Source organism: Myzus persicae, unplaced genomic scaffold (assembly GCF_001856785.1).
Source record: "Myzus persicae strain clone G006 unplaced genomic scaffold, MPER_G0061.0, whole genome shotgun sequence".
Lineage (NCBI taxonomy): Eukaryota > Metazoa > Arthropoda > Insecta > Hemiptera > Aphididae > Myzus > Myzus persicae.
In genome coordinates, this window is record NW_019103520.1 from 126,135 (window position 1) to 144,708 (window position 18,574).

The 18,574-nt window shown below is 30.1% G+C and overlaps 1 protein-coding gene across 2 annotated transcripts in view; it reads left to right on the forward strand.

The window, feature by feature from the left end:
- LOC111034654 (discoidin domain-containing receptor 2) overlaps positions 1–18,574 on the forward strand; it is a 246,444-nt gene that overhangs the window by 118,794 nt on the left and 109,076 nt on the right. For both annotated transcript variants that reach the window (XM_022315962.1, XM_022315961.1), the window contains exon 4: positions 16,149–16,380. In XM_022315962.1, coding sequence (XP_022171654.1) covers positions 16,149–16,380 — 232 coding nt within the window. The remainder of the gene's footprint in view (positions 1–16,148; positions 16,381–18,574) is intronic.

An 18,574-nucleotide genomic window follows, 5' to 3' on the forward strand; every position in this document is an offset into this window, starting at 1 on the left:
CTATATTGTATAGTTTACAACTTTATAAGGAGGTATATGTGGATCACATACCAGTGGAAGGGGGTCACAAAATCCGTATCGCTAATTTTTTCCTATACATTCCTAAAATGGGTTTAATAAGTTAATTATTAATGTATGTCATAAATTTCTCAAATAGCTGATGTTTATAAGGAAAAATATTTATATTATATTACATAATACATAATATAGATATCAGTCTTCCATTTAACAATTTAAAAAAAGACGAACATTAAAAAACAACTATTAGTGTCCAGTGCATGGTTTTTGTTAGAGTAATTTTATGAATGTCTAGAAACAATTTGAAAAATTACATGTTTGCATCCGTAATAGTAAAAAAGATTCTCTGTTTAGCGAAACATAAAATGACTAAAATCTGTCATTTCATTTCGAATCTAAAATTAACATTCATATTTTCAAGTTTGTTTCAAAAACAAATATTGTTCTAACACAATATAGCTTTATTTTGATAAAGACTAGTCCTGCACAAAGTAATTTTCAAATGCATTACTATAACTTTTAATTTTAGATATAATGTAGAAATCTAATTACTATAATGGCTTATCATCTAGGCAAAACTTTAGTCGAACACCTACTTTTTTCTTGTAAAATTGCAACGATGTAGGTAACTAATTTAATTCTGATAGTGTACTATAATATTTGATATGTATGTATAGATTGTAAGTACATTTTACACAGCATTAATATCTATACTTTATTTAATGCGCATTATTTCCGCGAAGTAAATGGTGTGTGTGAAGTAAAAATATTTATGTTTTGTTATTTGGAATTCTTGATCCCTTCCTACTATTATTTTTCCAATTCAATAGCACCGGGAATAAATATATTAAATAAAGGGAATAATATTATGAAATAGGTGCGGTTAGAAACGTTATATACGGAATGGGTCTTTCCCTGGTATGTGATGAATTTTTCTTTTACGCCACTACCCACTCCCACTCAAACCCCAAGTACCCACACACATTGCTTTCAAAAGTCGTATACGCTCACTACTGATGCAGTCTGCTCAAGAATAATACACCAGCCACGCGGTTATATGAAATGTTGCAATATTGTTCGGCGCGTGCAAGTATTTACGTGGGAAACCGTAGAACAATAATATTATATACCACCTACCGGCTATTACAACACAATAGATTGACAAGATATCTTTACTCAACGGCGATGCATATTATTGCACGATATTCTGAGGCTGCCACGGATATAATATAACATATTATATGAAATCATAAACTATATCATATACTATACACGACATTGTCAACAGGTGACACAAAAATAAGTAAAAACACAGACAAGTTCACGATTTGGTACTTCAGCAGGTACATAGAGGTAGAAGCTAGGTATAGCTGCCCGTACACCACCGGTTGTTTTGGTAGGCAGCTAAAGACAAATATTATGTGGTCGTCGTGTAAATTGTTGGCCAAACACAAAAGGCGAAATCCGAAAAGGAATTTGTCTGTAGGTGTACCCCTTCATATACCCGAGCCCGCAGTATAATATGCCTACGATGGGTATAAATAATACTATGCTATATAGGTACTATATTATATTATATCACGAGCCCCAAAGTCTCCGTTCACGACGATAATAATTAACACGGTTTCGCCAAGGACCCCGGAAGACGACGGGTACCATCTCCGGGGCATAATTAACTGCGGTCGTATTTCACTCTCGGCACCCGTACTTCACCCTTACTGCAGCCGCAGTATCCCGGTCTGGCGCACTTGGGTTGCTTGCACCTGCAACACGCACACCGCGCCACCGGTCGTCTTCTCACACCGCGGTTGTTTATCACCCGCGAAAACGTTTAAACGCAAAATTAATTATAATTATTAAAATATATACGAGACACGCTGAACCCGTCCCTCCAAACTATATAATATAATATATAATATAATAGTACACATCCAACCGCAGACAAACAATCGGGCACGTAATTCCGTGCTGCCGACAACACACGAAGCCTCTATACAGTTTAATATACCAAATGTATAATACCGTCATGCCTATATATTTTACATATTTATATATATATTATGTCTATATGTATTATGTATACGAATATTGCACGTATAGAAGCGTGCCGGCAGCATGATAATTAATAAACAATACCCGAATATTATATTACAATAATAATAAAGCACTATTATTAATATATTAATTATCGGCGCAGTGTCTTGTGGGGTGCGTGTAAGTGACGTGACCGCGGGTGTCGCCAAAGACGTATTGTATACCTATTATGTAAAATGTACTATGTACGTATATATTGTAATACTTGGGGGTCTCAACCCGTTTAATGTAAACAATAAACATCCAAGGTATTCTGCTACCCGTCTTGTAGGCGGCATGAATCTTATTGATTGCATAGTGATATCCTGAGATGGGAATGTTCGTGTTTAGATTTTTTTGGCTATAAGGGGGATGATCCAATTTATTACTTCTGTTCGAAGTAAAAAATTGATATAGATTTCACTCAGAGTTCGTCATTTTTTTTTATACACATATCATATGGTGTGCACAGGAAATACAGGAAATATGACCGTTGAAAAACACAAAAACTTACCATTTGTTTTTCATAAAATTAAATGTTGTGCTTTGATTAAAAAGAATCAATACTAAAGATTTGAAACTCCCACCAAATGTACTATTTATAATTGTGATGTACAAAGATGATTACATTTTGAAAACAGAATTTAGCATTTTTTGGGATTTTATATTTTTCTGGGCATTTTAAATAAAAACAATTTTCTTGTCTACATTTTTAATCTAGTTTTGCTCAAAATAATATTTCCTCTTTATTGCTTATTTAAGTAAAAAAAAATAGTAACTGTCTTATTAAATTCTATAATCACCTTTTTTTCAGTTAACATAGATATACATATACTAATATAATATCGTGTTATTGGAATGCAAGTTATTAATAAAATTAATTATTTTGAGATCGTGTTGCATCATAAAAGAAAAACAACATACATTATAAATAGGCTACGACTGGAAACTAGTCTGCTCAACCCATCGCAATAGGAGGAAAAATTGGAAATTCCCCCTCCCACCGTATACACGCGATATTTTGAAATTTCCATCACGTATACATCCGACACCATTGCCGCTGAACGCGAAGTAGGTGGCGGGGACGCCTATATATACAGACAGAACGGAAGTAAGGTTCTTCACATTATAATATAATATATATATGCTTATACACCAGCATGCATCCCTTTGAAAAATTTTACTACCCCCTCACAGACACTGTAGCATTGTTCACCGCTCCATGTGTACTCGTTATATTATATACCCACGTACGCGCCCATTGCTATAATAATATACGCTCTACAGAGTATGTAATAATAATATATAATACCTATATATATATAGCACTCGGTTCGTGCATGAAAAATTACTTTTTCGCCAACGACGATTCTGCAGGCTCCGGACCCCGCGCGTGTTATTAAATTGCGCGGAAAATATGTTTTCGTTCAAACTGCCACATAACATAAACCGGGTAACACCTATACGTTTTGCCAATAATCTCTGTGGCATAACACAACAATGTCGCGATAAACTTTCGATCACTGCAGGACACGGTATATATACGAGCAGCTGCGGTGAGTCGCACGCGGTGTAACGACGAGAAGCCCGACGGCTGCTGACGGCTGTATTATAACTTTGTAAGAAAGAATCCAGTAGAATTCGTCGAATAAGCGATTTTTAAATATCGTCCGCAGCTCTCCAGACGTTCACCACCCTCAGTGATGGAAACCGTCATTTGTTCGTAATAGAATTGTTATTATTATTATTATTATTATTATATATAGCGTGTAGGGAAGTAGGTACTTATTTTGTTTCACGTGTAAATTCCAGGTGATTCTTTTATCACCTATTAGCAATTTTTATTGCCTATAGACGTTCGATTCGCTTCACGTCGAGTAGTCGATGAAGTGTAATTTTAACTTGTAACCGATTACAAGCCCCCCCCCCCCCCCGGCAGTGACCGTAGACATAGAGAATGAAACGCATAAGTGGCTATGTTGCATTCAGACCTTAAATTTCATTTAAATTTTAAGCTAAATGAGCTTATTCATACCCTAGAAATTGATCGAAGTTTATGGACTCGTTCAAGTTTATTAGTACCTACCTATTTATACTATGAACAAATTAAAAATGTTTAATCTATTAACCACAATATGTTTCTCTCGTCTCAGCTATTTTATATTACCCTGCAGAGACGTATTTAAGAAATGCACAATGAATCTGCCCCCACCACTAAAGTCATATATTATATTCATATATTTTATTAGGTATCCATCATAATAAAACATGATAGGTTTAAATTGTCTTGTGAGATCAAATGTAAAGTTTTGAAGTCACTGTTGTTGATATCAACGTTATCTTAATATTTTGATTAGCTAACAGACACATTGCTATTTACGAGTTGTTAACACGGGTTGAAAGGTTAAGACATAAGTTTTATTAATGTACACTGTGTAATGTTTTTGAAGATGAGTTTTAGTGCACCTAATAAAATAGCGGGACCTAAGATAACACATTTTTTATGTGCCCACCTCCCATAGTTTATTTATAAAAACGTTCCTGGCATTACCTGTATTATAGCAGTATACTCTGTGCCTGCTACTTAAATCATTTTAATTAAAAAGGATACTTAACAACAATATGAAAATAAAAAGGAAATGTACGGTTATTTATTTTATTTGTCAAATATATTGAAAATAAAATATAACTTTCAAATAGTATAGTTCTATTTATCTTCAGATCGTGTCTTTTCTAAACAAAAATATTAAACCTAAAAAAAACGAAACGAGTTCATTGGGTTTAGTTGTAAATGGCGTGTGCTTAGTTGTGGGTTGAGTATTGTCAGCCGATAAAGTTTTCAAACAAATCTCACGACACCGGAAGGACGTAGCATATGCTCTCGCGTAGACAATATTATTTTATTTAAGTCTGCGTTATGTATAAGTTTGAAACTTCTATTCAATAAAATGTTTAAAATATTACAATAATTTGCAAATAAAAAATACTTGTTACATAATTGCAATGATTCACGTGTACCATGAAGGACATTTTCTTATCGAATAATTTTGACTTTTTACTAGGTATTATCTTTACTATAGTATTCTTTTTTTTCACCACTGGTTTTGTTTATATATATATTATATATCTCTTAAGTAGTTTAAACAATTTTTGTTGTAGGTACTTCTTTTGAAAAGGTAGGTACTACGACGCGTTTATTTCGCCCACCGCCACCATAATTAATTATTTTTCACTCTTTAAATACCTACTTGAAACTACTATTGCCCTCTCATATTTTCTACGGTATATTAGTTCTTAAACTAAGTCTTCACTCTTCAGCTAACGTTTTTCATGTTAAATAATTATTATTATAGACGTAACTTGTTACCCACTTTTTTTTATCCAAGAATATATTTTGTATTCACCCTTTTCCCTTTGACCCTTTAACTAACGTTTTACCACGAACTCTATTAATCTAAAAACATTTCCCCTATATTTTTTTATTCTAGCTGGATTCATTTTTTCGTACAACACTACAATAAATCTTCGTTATTTTATTCGATTCAATGCATAACATATTTTACAATTCGTTCCTTTGAAACACGGATTCTTGGTATTTGAACTTTTCTATCCAACTACATCATTCTTTACTCTGTACCCTATTTCTCTGTTATATAATATATACTTTTTGTGTAACTACATTCTCTTTTTGTTTTTTGTTTTTTACTTTTCTACAGCTATTGTTTCTTGAAACGTGTCCAACAATCTTTTATCGAACTGGAATCTCACACCTTTTGTGTAATATTGCCAGCCAGTCCAATAGTAATAAGAAAACAATAATGTTGTTCTGTTTGCCCTAAAAAAATCAAGTCCATTCTCCACGTGGACTCTGGTCTGACAATTTATTTTTTTCCATTTTTCTAACAGCGGCATAGGTGTTTATTTACTTTTTTGGTTCATTGTCTTAATATTCAACTATGTACATATTAGATATATATATAAGTACGAACTTATTATTAATCGTCATTTCGGTCAGTTATCACTTAGGTATATCTAATATAAAAATATTATTTCCTTCAGTTTTTAATTCCAGTGCCCCTCGATAATTTTCCACGGGTCTTAATACTCTATTGACCGCGCATTTGTAGGGTAGACATAAAGATAGATGATCGGACCGCATTCGAATCGGAACCTATCGAATAGCTGGTTGAGTAGTCTATTCACTGAGCAGCCAAGCACTATATTTTATTACCCACTCCTTCTCGTTTTAATTTATAATAATATTACTATATGTATGTGTTTATTTGTAAGGTGTTGAATCACACAGAAACTAAATTTGGTTTAATACGCTTCTTGTATTTAAATTAATTATTGTTGCAGTAGGTATGTTTTTACTTAAATTGAAATGTTTGTTGCAATGACTACACCATACAACTTAAGTACATATTTTAGTACTTAATTGATATATTTGGTTTCCTAAACTTTTAGTTATCCTTTCTGAACTCTTTAATATAGTTTTTTATTTTGATAATAAAATAAACTACCTAAATGGTTAACATCGTATACATTTATTTAATTTGTGACCGAGTAATTATTAAGAATTAATTGTTTGTACCTTTAAAATCCCATTATTTTATCAACAACATTTTTTATCGAACTTAAAGAAAGTTATTAACAATAATAAAAAATAATATTTTTTAGTTCGTTTACTATTTATTTAATTTATATAGAATAGGTTTTTTTTAAAATTAATTTTATGCACTCCCAATAATACATATTTCCATTCCTGCTAAAATATAATAAATTGTGAAATCAATTTTCTAACGAAAAAAACTTAATTTGATTCATATGAGTTAGAAAAAAAGAGACAATTTTATAATAATAATGCTGATCGATTTATTAAATCATGCAGAGTAAAAGTATACTGTGAGTTTACAAAAGAACATAATAGAAGAAAAATGTACATGATAAAAATTTCAGCCAACAAAGGTTATTTGTCGTAGGCAAATCGTTGGACTTTTGCGAATTTTTGGTCAGAAGTTATCAGTAGTTGTGTTATTATGAACCAATATAAACTTATCGGTATAATGTACGATTGCGCGCATTTAAACTTATGAATGAAGCCATATGTTTGATATTTTGTTATACCTTAATATAATAAGGTAATTATACCTTAAATAAATAAGATTTCTAGACTCTAAGTATGATATTCATAATTCAGGCAACACTATGAAATAATAAATAATTAATTAATTACGAAATGTGCAGAAGCAACCAACAATATCAAATAAGTGGGTAATGTCTAATACAGTACAGCAGCAGATACTACAGTGTAGTACTACTTTCATAGTGAACACGTATTCGGCAACGAGTCTTTATAGCTGATATATTTACGTAGTATAAATATTTCTAATAATAATAATATGTAGATGAAAAAAAAAAATTTTATTTTGTGTAATTCTGCATGTCATAGCAGATGAACATGTTACCGCGGTAATGATAAATAATTATGGCTAAACTTTATTTCTTTAATATTTTTGTGTGTGTATTCTTTTTAAATTTATTTCATAAAAATAAATAGAAAATAAAAGTGTAGGTACGATGAACGCTTGATGACTTTTTATTAATAAGAACAATTGGGAAGTAAAGTGTTAAGTTATTGTCTCTTGAATTGAATAGTTTCAAGAGCAGTATGCATACAGAACAAACATTTTACAAAACTCGAGTGAATGATAGGCGTAGTGGTATATCGATTTATTTGACTTTCATAATATATTCGCGTTAAAAGAAACGAGAATTATCCATTTGGCTGTTTGTTAATATTTTTTCCTAAGTAAAATAAATAATTTATTAGATTTTTATTAGTTTCAATGTTAAAATAAATATTATTTTTTTATAAATGATAGATGGACGTTATGTCAAGGTCCAATTGGCGATTGTAAATGGGTAAACACCATTTGACCCTATGACTCTGGTTATCGACCGTTTGGGGATAGCAAACACCTTTTGCCTGTTCACAAATAGCCTTCGGAGCTCTTACGGGAGGGAGTTGTGGTCAGCCTTTGGGTAATAATGTAATCCCAAGAGGAGGTATGAACTATGATATCTCCTTGTTTTGCCCCGTTTGTGGTGAAGTAAACGTGAATCCCAAAATAGTTATCTTGCTCTTAGATTGTCTTCGATCAACAACTTCAATACAGTTCCGTGTAAACTGCTTAAAAGCCAGTATTTGTCTACTAAGATAGTTAATACTTTGTTGATTTTAAAACATTGATTTCTTCTTGGACATTGAAGTTTAATATTTGATTAATTTACCACTGGCCCGTTGCTATTTAAATATGTTTAATCAAAAACATCAGGCTTGATCTGACAGGAGTACAGGACCAACGTTGCCTTAAAATTGTGATAAATTCATACCATTTTAAACTCAAGATACGTTATCAAATAAACATATAACACCTTAACTCTGGGCTTAGAATTTAAATATGTTTTTCTGAAACAAAATATAATTCCTTCTTATCTTATACAATTAAGTATACCTACATTTATTTAATACCCATGTATTATTTTAATTTATATACTCAATGATATTCTAAATAAAATATGTGGCATTTAAACATTATTACCTTACTGTTACATCTGTAAAAAAATCCAATTTTCTAATATTTAAGCTTAGCTCAGCAATAGGTACTTAATCTAATATAACATATTTTTATATTACTGTGACACCATAATAAGGCCAATCCATTTCATTCATTCTTGCCTGTACAACATGGTTCGACCAGTTAGGATATAGGCATATATCTTTTATAATTATAGTCACTTTAATAATTTAGTATACATTTATAAAATGCAAGTACCAGTTTTATTTTCTCAAAATCAACATTGGGCATTCGAACATTAATATTATTATTGTTATTCGACACTCTTCATCAAAACATTTGAACACCTACTATTACAGGCGCAAGTATTTTCTGCACTATTAAAATTCCCATTTAACTATGAACAAATATTTTTAAAAAGAGATCATTGGGTATTCGTCTCTATCATATCGGAGGGACCCACCCTCTCTGTAACTAGCCACTGTCAACAGTGATATTCAAAAAATTAAACTATTCAACTTTAAAAAGTATGAAGCATAATATTATCAATAATTTTTATATTTGTTCCTACACAATTTAGTGGTTTATTAGAATGCAAATCGATTTATATTATACTTTTTCGAGCCTGAGCTTTTTATTTCTTTGGTTCGGATTTGAGCCCAGTCTTTGCCTATTATAGAATATCTTTCTAATAGCCTTCTGTCGTATATTCTATAGTTGTTCTGCCAAGTCTCGAGTTCCATTTAATTTTTTTATTATTATTTTTTAAATCTCGAGCCAGCTTTGCATATTTAATATTAATATTCATCTCAAATGGCCAGACTGGTAAAGGTTTTTTTTTCAAATTTAGCTTAACTTGAATTATATGTTTTCTTTTTGAAAATCTACAGAAAAAATATTCAAGTTTATTTTATAATTATCTGAGTGTATTACAATACGAATATATGATTTTTGTTGTACGTTTAAACTGAATAGGTTTATAATATTATACTTGTGGAATCTAATAAGTACTTTGCTGTATACATACGTTTACTGAAAAATACTACTAAATCATGTAAACTGAACAAATGTATGGTATCCTATATGTTTAATGTTTATGCTTATTATATTACTAATATTACCTACTATTATTTTTATAAATATCATATCTTAAAATAAAAGTACATTTTTATAATATTATTATTTAGGTAGGTACACCGTAATAAACTAAATTTTTTTTGGAACTTTAACATAATATTATGTTTGGGTTTTTATTATTACTATTTTTTTTAAGCTGCTTCAAGTACACTCATGAAACGTTGTCGTTATTTTATGTTATTTTTTTGCTCTTACTTTTATAGCACATTTTTAGTTGAAAGGGTTGAATGCGGTTATAAGAACATTGTCAATTCCTTCAGTGTTGTAGTGTAAAATAAAAATAATAGCAACCAAAAAACCAAAAAAAAATAATAACTCATTATTCTTTTGACTTTTACTGGTCCGCAAAATCGTGGCCGAGGGACGTTGGTTAGTTTCTCATTAACACGGCTTGACACTTTAGTGAAAAGCCGTCAGATGTTAGATTACATCCCGAACGCTAATTGCTGACCTGCAATACAAACCACCAACACGATTTTATCCCTAACTCCTTACTCTAACTTGTCGTTTTGATCGCTGTCGTTATTAAATTTGATCAACGAACCAAAAATGCTAGAAAAAAATCTCGACGCCTACTTAACTATATGAGTACCTGAGTTTTTACAATTATACGTTTATCCGTATGTCATACCATACATAAATTACTATAAGTTGTGACTCTATAAGTATGAAATCGGTAACCGTTGAGGATAAGTAAGTATTTATATGGAGATATCCATCTATAACGTAGTGGCTAGGTACCTACATAATTTTTTTAAGCCGGAAAAATTCACAAAGTGCATAGCATTAAAATAACTATAATTTTATCGGTTTACCACCACCGTGCCTACCAAAAATAAGTCACAACGATTCATTGCGAAAAACAGCTATCCTAATGTTTTACGTTTAATTTTTTTTCTTTCTGAAGCCAATAATTTTTGACGAGTTTAAAGAACTTTAATAAACATATAATGTATATTTTTTTAAATTAACGTTTCAACGTTTTTGCTGAATGGAAATCATTAGAAATAACCAAAGACCGTTGAACCCTTAAACTGCAAAGGGTCAAACTTTGTCCGATAGGTAGGTTAACCCGTCGGTAGAAATTATTGATTCTAATGTATTTTGGCCTTTGGGTTCAAGTGGATATAATATTTTTAATTCCGTTTTCTGCAATTGAAAAGGGTACCTTGGATAATCTATATTATATTTGCAGAATAATATTCAAGCATCGATTTAATATATACGATAATTATATATTTATTCTCACTCTCCGACATGAGGATCAACATTTTTTTTCCGTTGGATATTCTATAGTTTTCAGGTGCCCGGGTTCATCATTATAATTTATAAACAACATTAAATCACAACCAATATAATCAAAAATATTAAATTATGTTTACAATAATATATAGTTTACCTATTATACCATTACTTTTATTAAAACTTTTGTTTCAGTAATATTAATAAAACTAAACACTTACAATTAATTAAATAAAATGACAATAAATAAAAATAGATAATATGGTACTATCAATAATCATGACCGTATAGTGGAAATAGCAATAAACTATGATGGGAATCTAGCCCACCCTTACATCGGAGAGTGAAGCAAATAAATAAGTTCTGTAATGGATCGAAAAATGAAAAATACGAGGTAAAAATCACAAATATTTGATAAAGTATTGCGATGATATTACTGAATTATTATTATTATGTATGTATTTTGTTAATTAAGTCAGTTTATAATATGTTAATTATATTAAATATTCAATTAGATTTAAATCTTATAAAAAAAATAAATCAGTTTTATTTAACAAGTGACAAGCACTGTAACAGAAAAATTCATTTAATCAATGTTATTTATTTATTTAGATACCAACTAGTGTTTATCAAATAAAATTATAAATAACAATTTAAATGCATTATTTTTAGTTGGTATTCAAAAATCAATGTCAAAAAAAAATAAACTTGTTAAATTTGAATGACATTAGGTTATGTTTTATAATATCAAGGTTATTCTAAATTAAAATGAATATAATAATATGCTGTAAACATACGAAATACATGACAAAAATATTGCTTGCTGTATTTTAAAATTATTGTTATCAAACGCACCAACATACCCAAAATAATTAAACTATATTTTTTTTTTAAATTGGAAATAAATGCAACTACGTTGAAATTCAGAATTTTTAATACATACTCATACTTATATTTTTTAATCGATCATTAATTTGATTAATTAAAAATTGTATACAAGTTTGGTTCATACTGAAAATATTGACATCATAGATTATTGAAGTATGAAAAATATATAAAACCATAACATAGGGTATTTGTATAATTATAGGCAAATAATGGAATGTATCGTTTTCAAATGTCAATATCAAATTAAGATAAATTAGATTAAAATTGAACATTCTAGTTATAAGAAAAACTCTCTCTGTATCACTAGTAGCAAGTAAAATAAAAAAAATAAGAATATGTCACAAGAATTATTGTTGTGAGGCATAATTTTTGCTAAATATTCTTATAAAATAAAAATATAAAAACTTATTTCAACAACAATGAAAAATTGGTATTTTAATTCATAACTCATAACTAATAATGTTTTAACAACAACTGATACATTGAAAAAATAATTAATAATAAATATATTGATTATTAATAATAAATATATTGATTATTAATAATAATTTATTTTATACATTTCTTAATATAAATTAACGTTTAGAACTAATAAAACCAATTTATCCCTTAACGTAGGGTACTATTTGTACTGAGACAACCTACAGGAATAGAACATCAAAAATGTATTATTAATACAACAAATTTGACGTTAATTAAAATTAAATTACATCGTATACTGGTAGTGAACGTTGGGACTACCAAGTTTCTTTAGGAGGTGAATTTTATTGATGAATAAATTATACCCCTCTTTGGCCTTTAGTTTAGAGTTTGCGCTAAGAGATACAACTTCTTAAATTCAATTAATGTGTAAACACATAGTATGACGTTAACTAAAAAGTAGTGACTCTTTTCAACGGTAACATTACATGAAACACTTACCACTAGTAATACAATATTGGGATGAATTAAAAGTTATAACAAATGTGTAATACAAGTATAATGTTAATTTTTTCTAAAATAGTTGTAACTTAGATGATTGACAAATTGACAAAAGTCCACATGGCTCTTAAAAAATGATAATATAAGTCAGCATGCTCGATAATCATTACAGTAGGTATTACATAGCAAGTAAATATAACAAAAATTATGATAATGGATATGCACACAAATACACAATAATGATAATATTATAATATAATATATATGCACCAATTAACTACAAGTTACAACCAACGTCTGGTGCGTCACATGGTCATTCGAATTGTCCGTTAAATAAATGGTGAGGATAACATTAAAAACTAATGTAATCCCTTACAATATTTTTTAACGTATAGTTTAAACGACCTTATACATAATATATTACATGAATAATGTTGAATAAAACACTTGTTAATAAAAACGTATTAAAAAAAAATCGCATTACTTAGTGTGAATAAAAACTGCACCTAAAGGTATGGCCATACACCGGTGTATGCGGGTGGTAGATCATAATATTATTAAACATTTCTATAAATTTCCCACATGCCACAGCAAATGCTTGATGAAATAAAAACTTGTAATCGTCCGTGGTGGCAAAACTAATTTGTCTCTGGTAGTCATATAATATAAAATTACAGTATAATAACAATGCAAAATGGCTGTTTTAGACGAACAAAAGAAATCATAAAAAAACTCGTATTATACCTATCATTTCGGAAAAACGAAAAATTAAACAACATCCAATGTTGTTTTTTTTATATATAGCTTGGTACAGCGGTTGGTTTTTTTAAAGGTAACAAAAATAATATGTCTGTTCGCTGACCTCTAATTGAAATTGTATGGAGCCAGGGAATACAGAAAAATACATTTTTTACCATGTTCAAAATTATAGAAGTTTTATTTTGCGCATGCGCATTACAACTTGCATTTTATTAAACTGCACCAAGTATTTTCACCAACCAGAATTGGATTGTCCGATTTTTTTAAAGTAATTTTAATCTTTTAACCAAGGATTTAAAACTAAAATGTCTAACATAATATTGAAATTAAGTCGAGAATATGGTAAGATCGTATTTTGTTGTGAATAATATGTCTATAACATGACAGGATATACATAGGTACCAAAATACCAGCCATGGCCCATTATGTGTTAACTGCAAAACGTTTGCACGTATTATATTATTATACAGGTAATAATAAAATATAGTATCAGGAGGGTCGATTATTTTTCTGCGATGATAGTATTAATAATATGACTTGGAATATTTTAACCAACCAACATTAGTAGCAATATTATTATTATTTTTTTTTTTTATCTAATAATTTAATAATAAAAAACCTAATTTCAATATTAATCTGCCCCCGCGTTGTCGGAGAGTTTTTTTGGAGGAGGAAGGGTCTATACCGTACATCTATAGGTACATGTGGACACGGTCTTTGTAGCTCATCCAATTCTTCGGGAGAAACGAGGTTTTTTCTATTCTCGACCGCTTCTCTGTAATTATATAACTATTATCGTAGGTGTACCTATACACACGCGTAACTCTCGCAGGGTCGACGTTGACGAATTGCATCGCATCGGTTTTTCGGCGTGTCGTGCGTGAATGCGGTGCACGCGAAACGCGCCTCCAATAAGTAAATAGTGCACAACGTCATCTCATTCCCACCCTTCACGACCCTCCCCCCCCCCCCCCCCAATGGCACCCCGTACGTTACTTATACGTTAAAACGCTCCGTCATTGTGTCGCAATCACTCTGGTTCGGGCGGATCGCAGTCACGGTAAAACATTCGAGTCTAAAACATTACGACGAGTGATAGTGTATGTTGTTTAGTTGTTCTATAAATATTTTTCAGGGTGAACGGGTTATTTGTAAGACTCTCTATTATTATTATTTTCACATTACTTTTTAATCTATAACCTCCAGTACTTCTATTATATATAGGGTGATTCACCAAGCGTGCTCACCTCTATGTTTTCATGTAATAATGAATTTCTTCAAATTCTGATCTTTGGATTCTTTTTAATTCTTACATTTTTTTTTCTACTTACTGTGTAATATCAATTTTGTAGAGTTTTAGGTTATTAATGTTTTATTTTTCACTCACCACAACTCCTTACTGTGATAATTTGTATAACAGATTATAATTTGTGAAAATAAAAAAAATTAAGTTTAGAAGAAAACTCTTAGATTTAATTTCATATCGATGATAATAATTACTAATATATTAAGCATAATATACGCTTCTCAAGTAACTAGTAACAAAATGTTATACATGATATTAATGTGTGGTTTCTATTTACATAATAGAATTTAAATTAGTTTCGAGTCTGAAATTGAATTTAACCAATGATTGTTCTTAATGTGAAGTCGATGAATGTTCAAATAATACATATCAGCGATGGCAAGCACATCAAATAAACACGCTATAAGTGCTATCTGCTACTGAAATAATAAGTTAGAAGATTTTATTTGTCGAAGGTCAATATAGCAATATTATTTTATATACAATTTTTCTATGCTTAAATTTAGGAACTATGGTGACTTTAATCGTGACGCCCGGAAACAAGCAAAACTATTTGTATTCTGTGTTATATTATATACTATCTAAAATAATACGCCATATTATATATAATACATAATATATGCAACCTAAGACACAGAATATAATAATTACAGATGTATAAAATGTATGGTTAAGCATCTAATATATGTATAATTTCTCAAATTTATTTTGAACGATATTCATAAAAAATTATGGCGTTTTCTAAACTCGCATATACACACAGGTAAACGTAATCCATCCATTGACTTAGAATAATTTATGTAATATTGTTATCTTCGCATTATATAATACAATTCGCTATTTCATAACAGCACTTTAGGAAAACATTGCAAAGCACACTTTTTATGCGACTTTTCCCACTTTTTATTACTACCCATGTGCCCATTTAATCTGTATCTCATATGCACGATAAAAGTTTTTTAATAGATTTAAAATATAAACGGCTAAGTAAATGTATAGTTATAATCACATGGCGTTTTGGATAGGCTATTTAGGTACAAATACACTTCGGATCGGGACCATACTAATATAATTTAACCCGATATCTCATAGTAATATTATAGTAATACATCATTATGATAACTTTTTATGGATTTCAATTATATAACAGCTAAAAACTGCAACAAAAAATATGATTCAATAAACGCTGAGATAACTTTAAAAAATCCATGTATTATTTCTAGGCTGAAATATGAAGGCAGCGGTGGCGCTTGGTGCCCGAAGGGTATGATATCGAACGACGGACGACAGTATTTGGAGGTGAACCTGCAAGGATTGCACGCGGTGACGGCCATCAAAAGCCAGGGTCGGTACGGCAACGGGTCTGGCAAAGAGTTCGTCGAGGAAATAATGATAGACTATTGGAGGCCCGGTTCTAACAAGTGGACCCGGTGGAAAGGCAGAGACGGTAAACAGGCAAGTGGACTCATTGTTGTATTACATACTTTAATAGATATAATATCATTATTATTATTTTTACTATATTTATCTACAGAAATACGACAAACATGACGTATAAATCGTTTATAATGTGACATGAGGCAATAGTAATGCGTTTACTGTACGTCGTATATATTGGATTGGTACAACAGTATCATATTCAATTTACTCGAGTTCTCTGGATACAATAATATATAATATAATATAAAAAGAAAATGTATTAGGGCTTTTCGATTTGTGACGGTCTTTATAATAAAATGCACGAAATACCGCGTATATATGTCAACAAGATACTATCAGAAATAAACTGGAGACATGTGAAGGGCTGAAATCATCTTGGGAAATAACGCTCTGTTTGCTCTATATAAAACTGTATGCATAGATATCTCGATCTACTATACTGCAGTATAACACAATATTCTTAAAATTTTTCGTTCCAGAAACAGGTTAAAGTTACTTTTTAATCAATTTATGTTTATTTTGTATATACAAAAATAAAGTATTATACAACATCATAAAAAAAAGTGTTTACCTATGTATTATTATAGTGTTAGGTGCAACACATAATATTGAGCATGTTCATAGCAGCAATCTTAATACTGTGAATAAATCAATATAATAGAATTCAAATTATTATTACTTTATTAGTTAACATTTTACCTATTTTAAAACTAAATTATTATCATAATATTATAATTTAGTATACTCATTAAAAATTATGTAGCTTTGAAATTTGGATAATGAATAATAATGTATCATATTGGCAATATATTTACAATAAATAAAATAAAAACACTATAATATGATGATATGACATAGGTACTGACGATGATTGAGCGGAGAGGACTAAAAACCAACCACCAACCATAATATTTCTAAAACTATGGTAGAGCTTATTGATTAGGATGTTATTTATAGATATTGTCGATAAAATAAAAATTCAATAGAAAACTGCAGTGGAATTTTTGATTTAAAGATCAGTGTCATTGTAATAAATCGCATTATATTTTAGAACCATTTTTGACCAATTAGGTATATCAATATTAAAAAGCAAGTTAATCCACAATGTGATTGATAGTGATTTGTATTAATATAATTGTTTGAAATAAACGATTTAAAAACTCACTAAATTGTTGATGTACTTACAGTAAATAATTCAACGAAAAATGAGGTTGTTATAATTGTTTATGAACTAAAATTAAGAGTCAATAATTTAAATTACGTAGATACTTTAACCGGTACATCAAAGAAACCTTAAAGCAAAGTTAAACGAATGAGATAAAATGAATCAAGACAATATGTTAGTCACCGGGGTAAGTGGCTGGAAAACAATATGTATCGTGCATACCATGGTGAAGTCAGTACCAGGGGCTCTGCCATTAGATATAGTGAGATTATTATACTTTTGTCTCCCTGTTTTCAAGTGTATGTTTCTTGGCCTGAATTTAATAATAATATTATTTTTCCGATGGTTCTCAAATCGAACCTTACCAATTATCTAAAGCTCTTTGAATGTAATACTATATGTTATGAAACTATTTCTTTGATAAGTATAGAATACGTGGATAACACAGCCTGAAATATAACAAAGAGTTTATTTTATGTTTGATTTAAAAAAATAAAAAATAAAATAATTATAAAAATAGGCATAATCCTTAACCCCCCTCCTCGCAGACTATAATCTTAACTACAATGCATCGTATCAATTGTACTTAACAATATATAATTTAAATTTGAATCAAATTATAAGACAGTATATATTTGCACTCTCTTATAATTTATAAGGTGCTGAAATTCATTCCTGATAACTATACAAGACACCTCTGTTTAAACATTTTTCATCCTATCATCCGTTTTGAGCTATAGTTAAATTCAGTTGGATACATATATCTACGTAAAATCATCATGTCTTAAAGGGATTGCTAGTGAAACTTTATTAAAAGGCAATATTTAGGCAATATACCATGTCGTTGCTGCCGCCCATGGCCTTTAATACATGTTAATTATTAGTGTGAGTGTCAGAGTGTGATTGTATGCGGGTATCTGTCACTCTTCGCAAGCACTGCACGCTTCCACATTTCAACGGCACAGCCGACCAAGAATAATAAAACTGATTTTTTGCTCAAAAAACACTGTACAAGAAAAACTGTCACGCATCGTAAAGTAATCA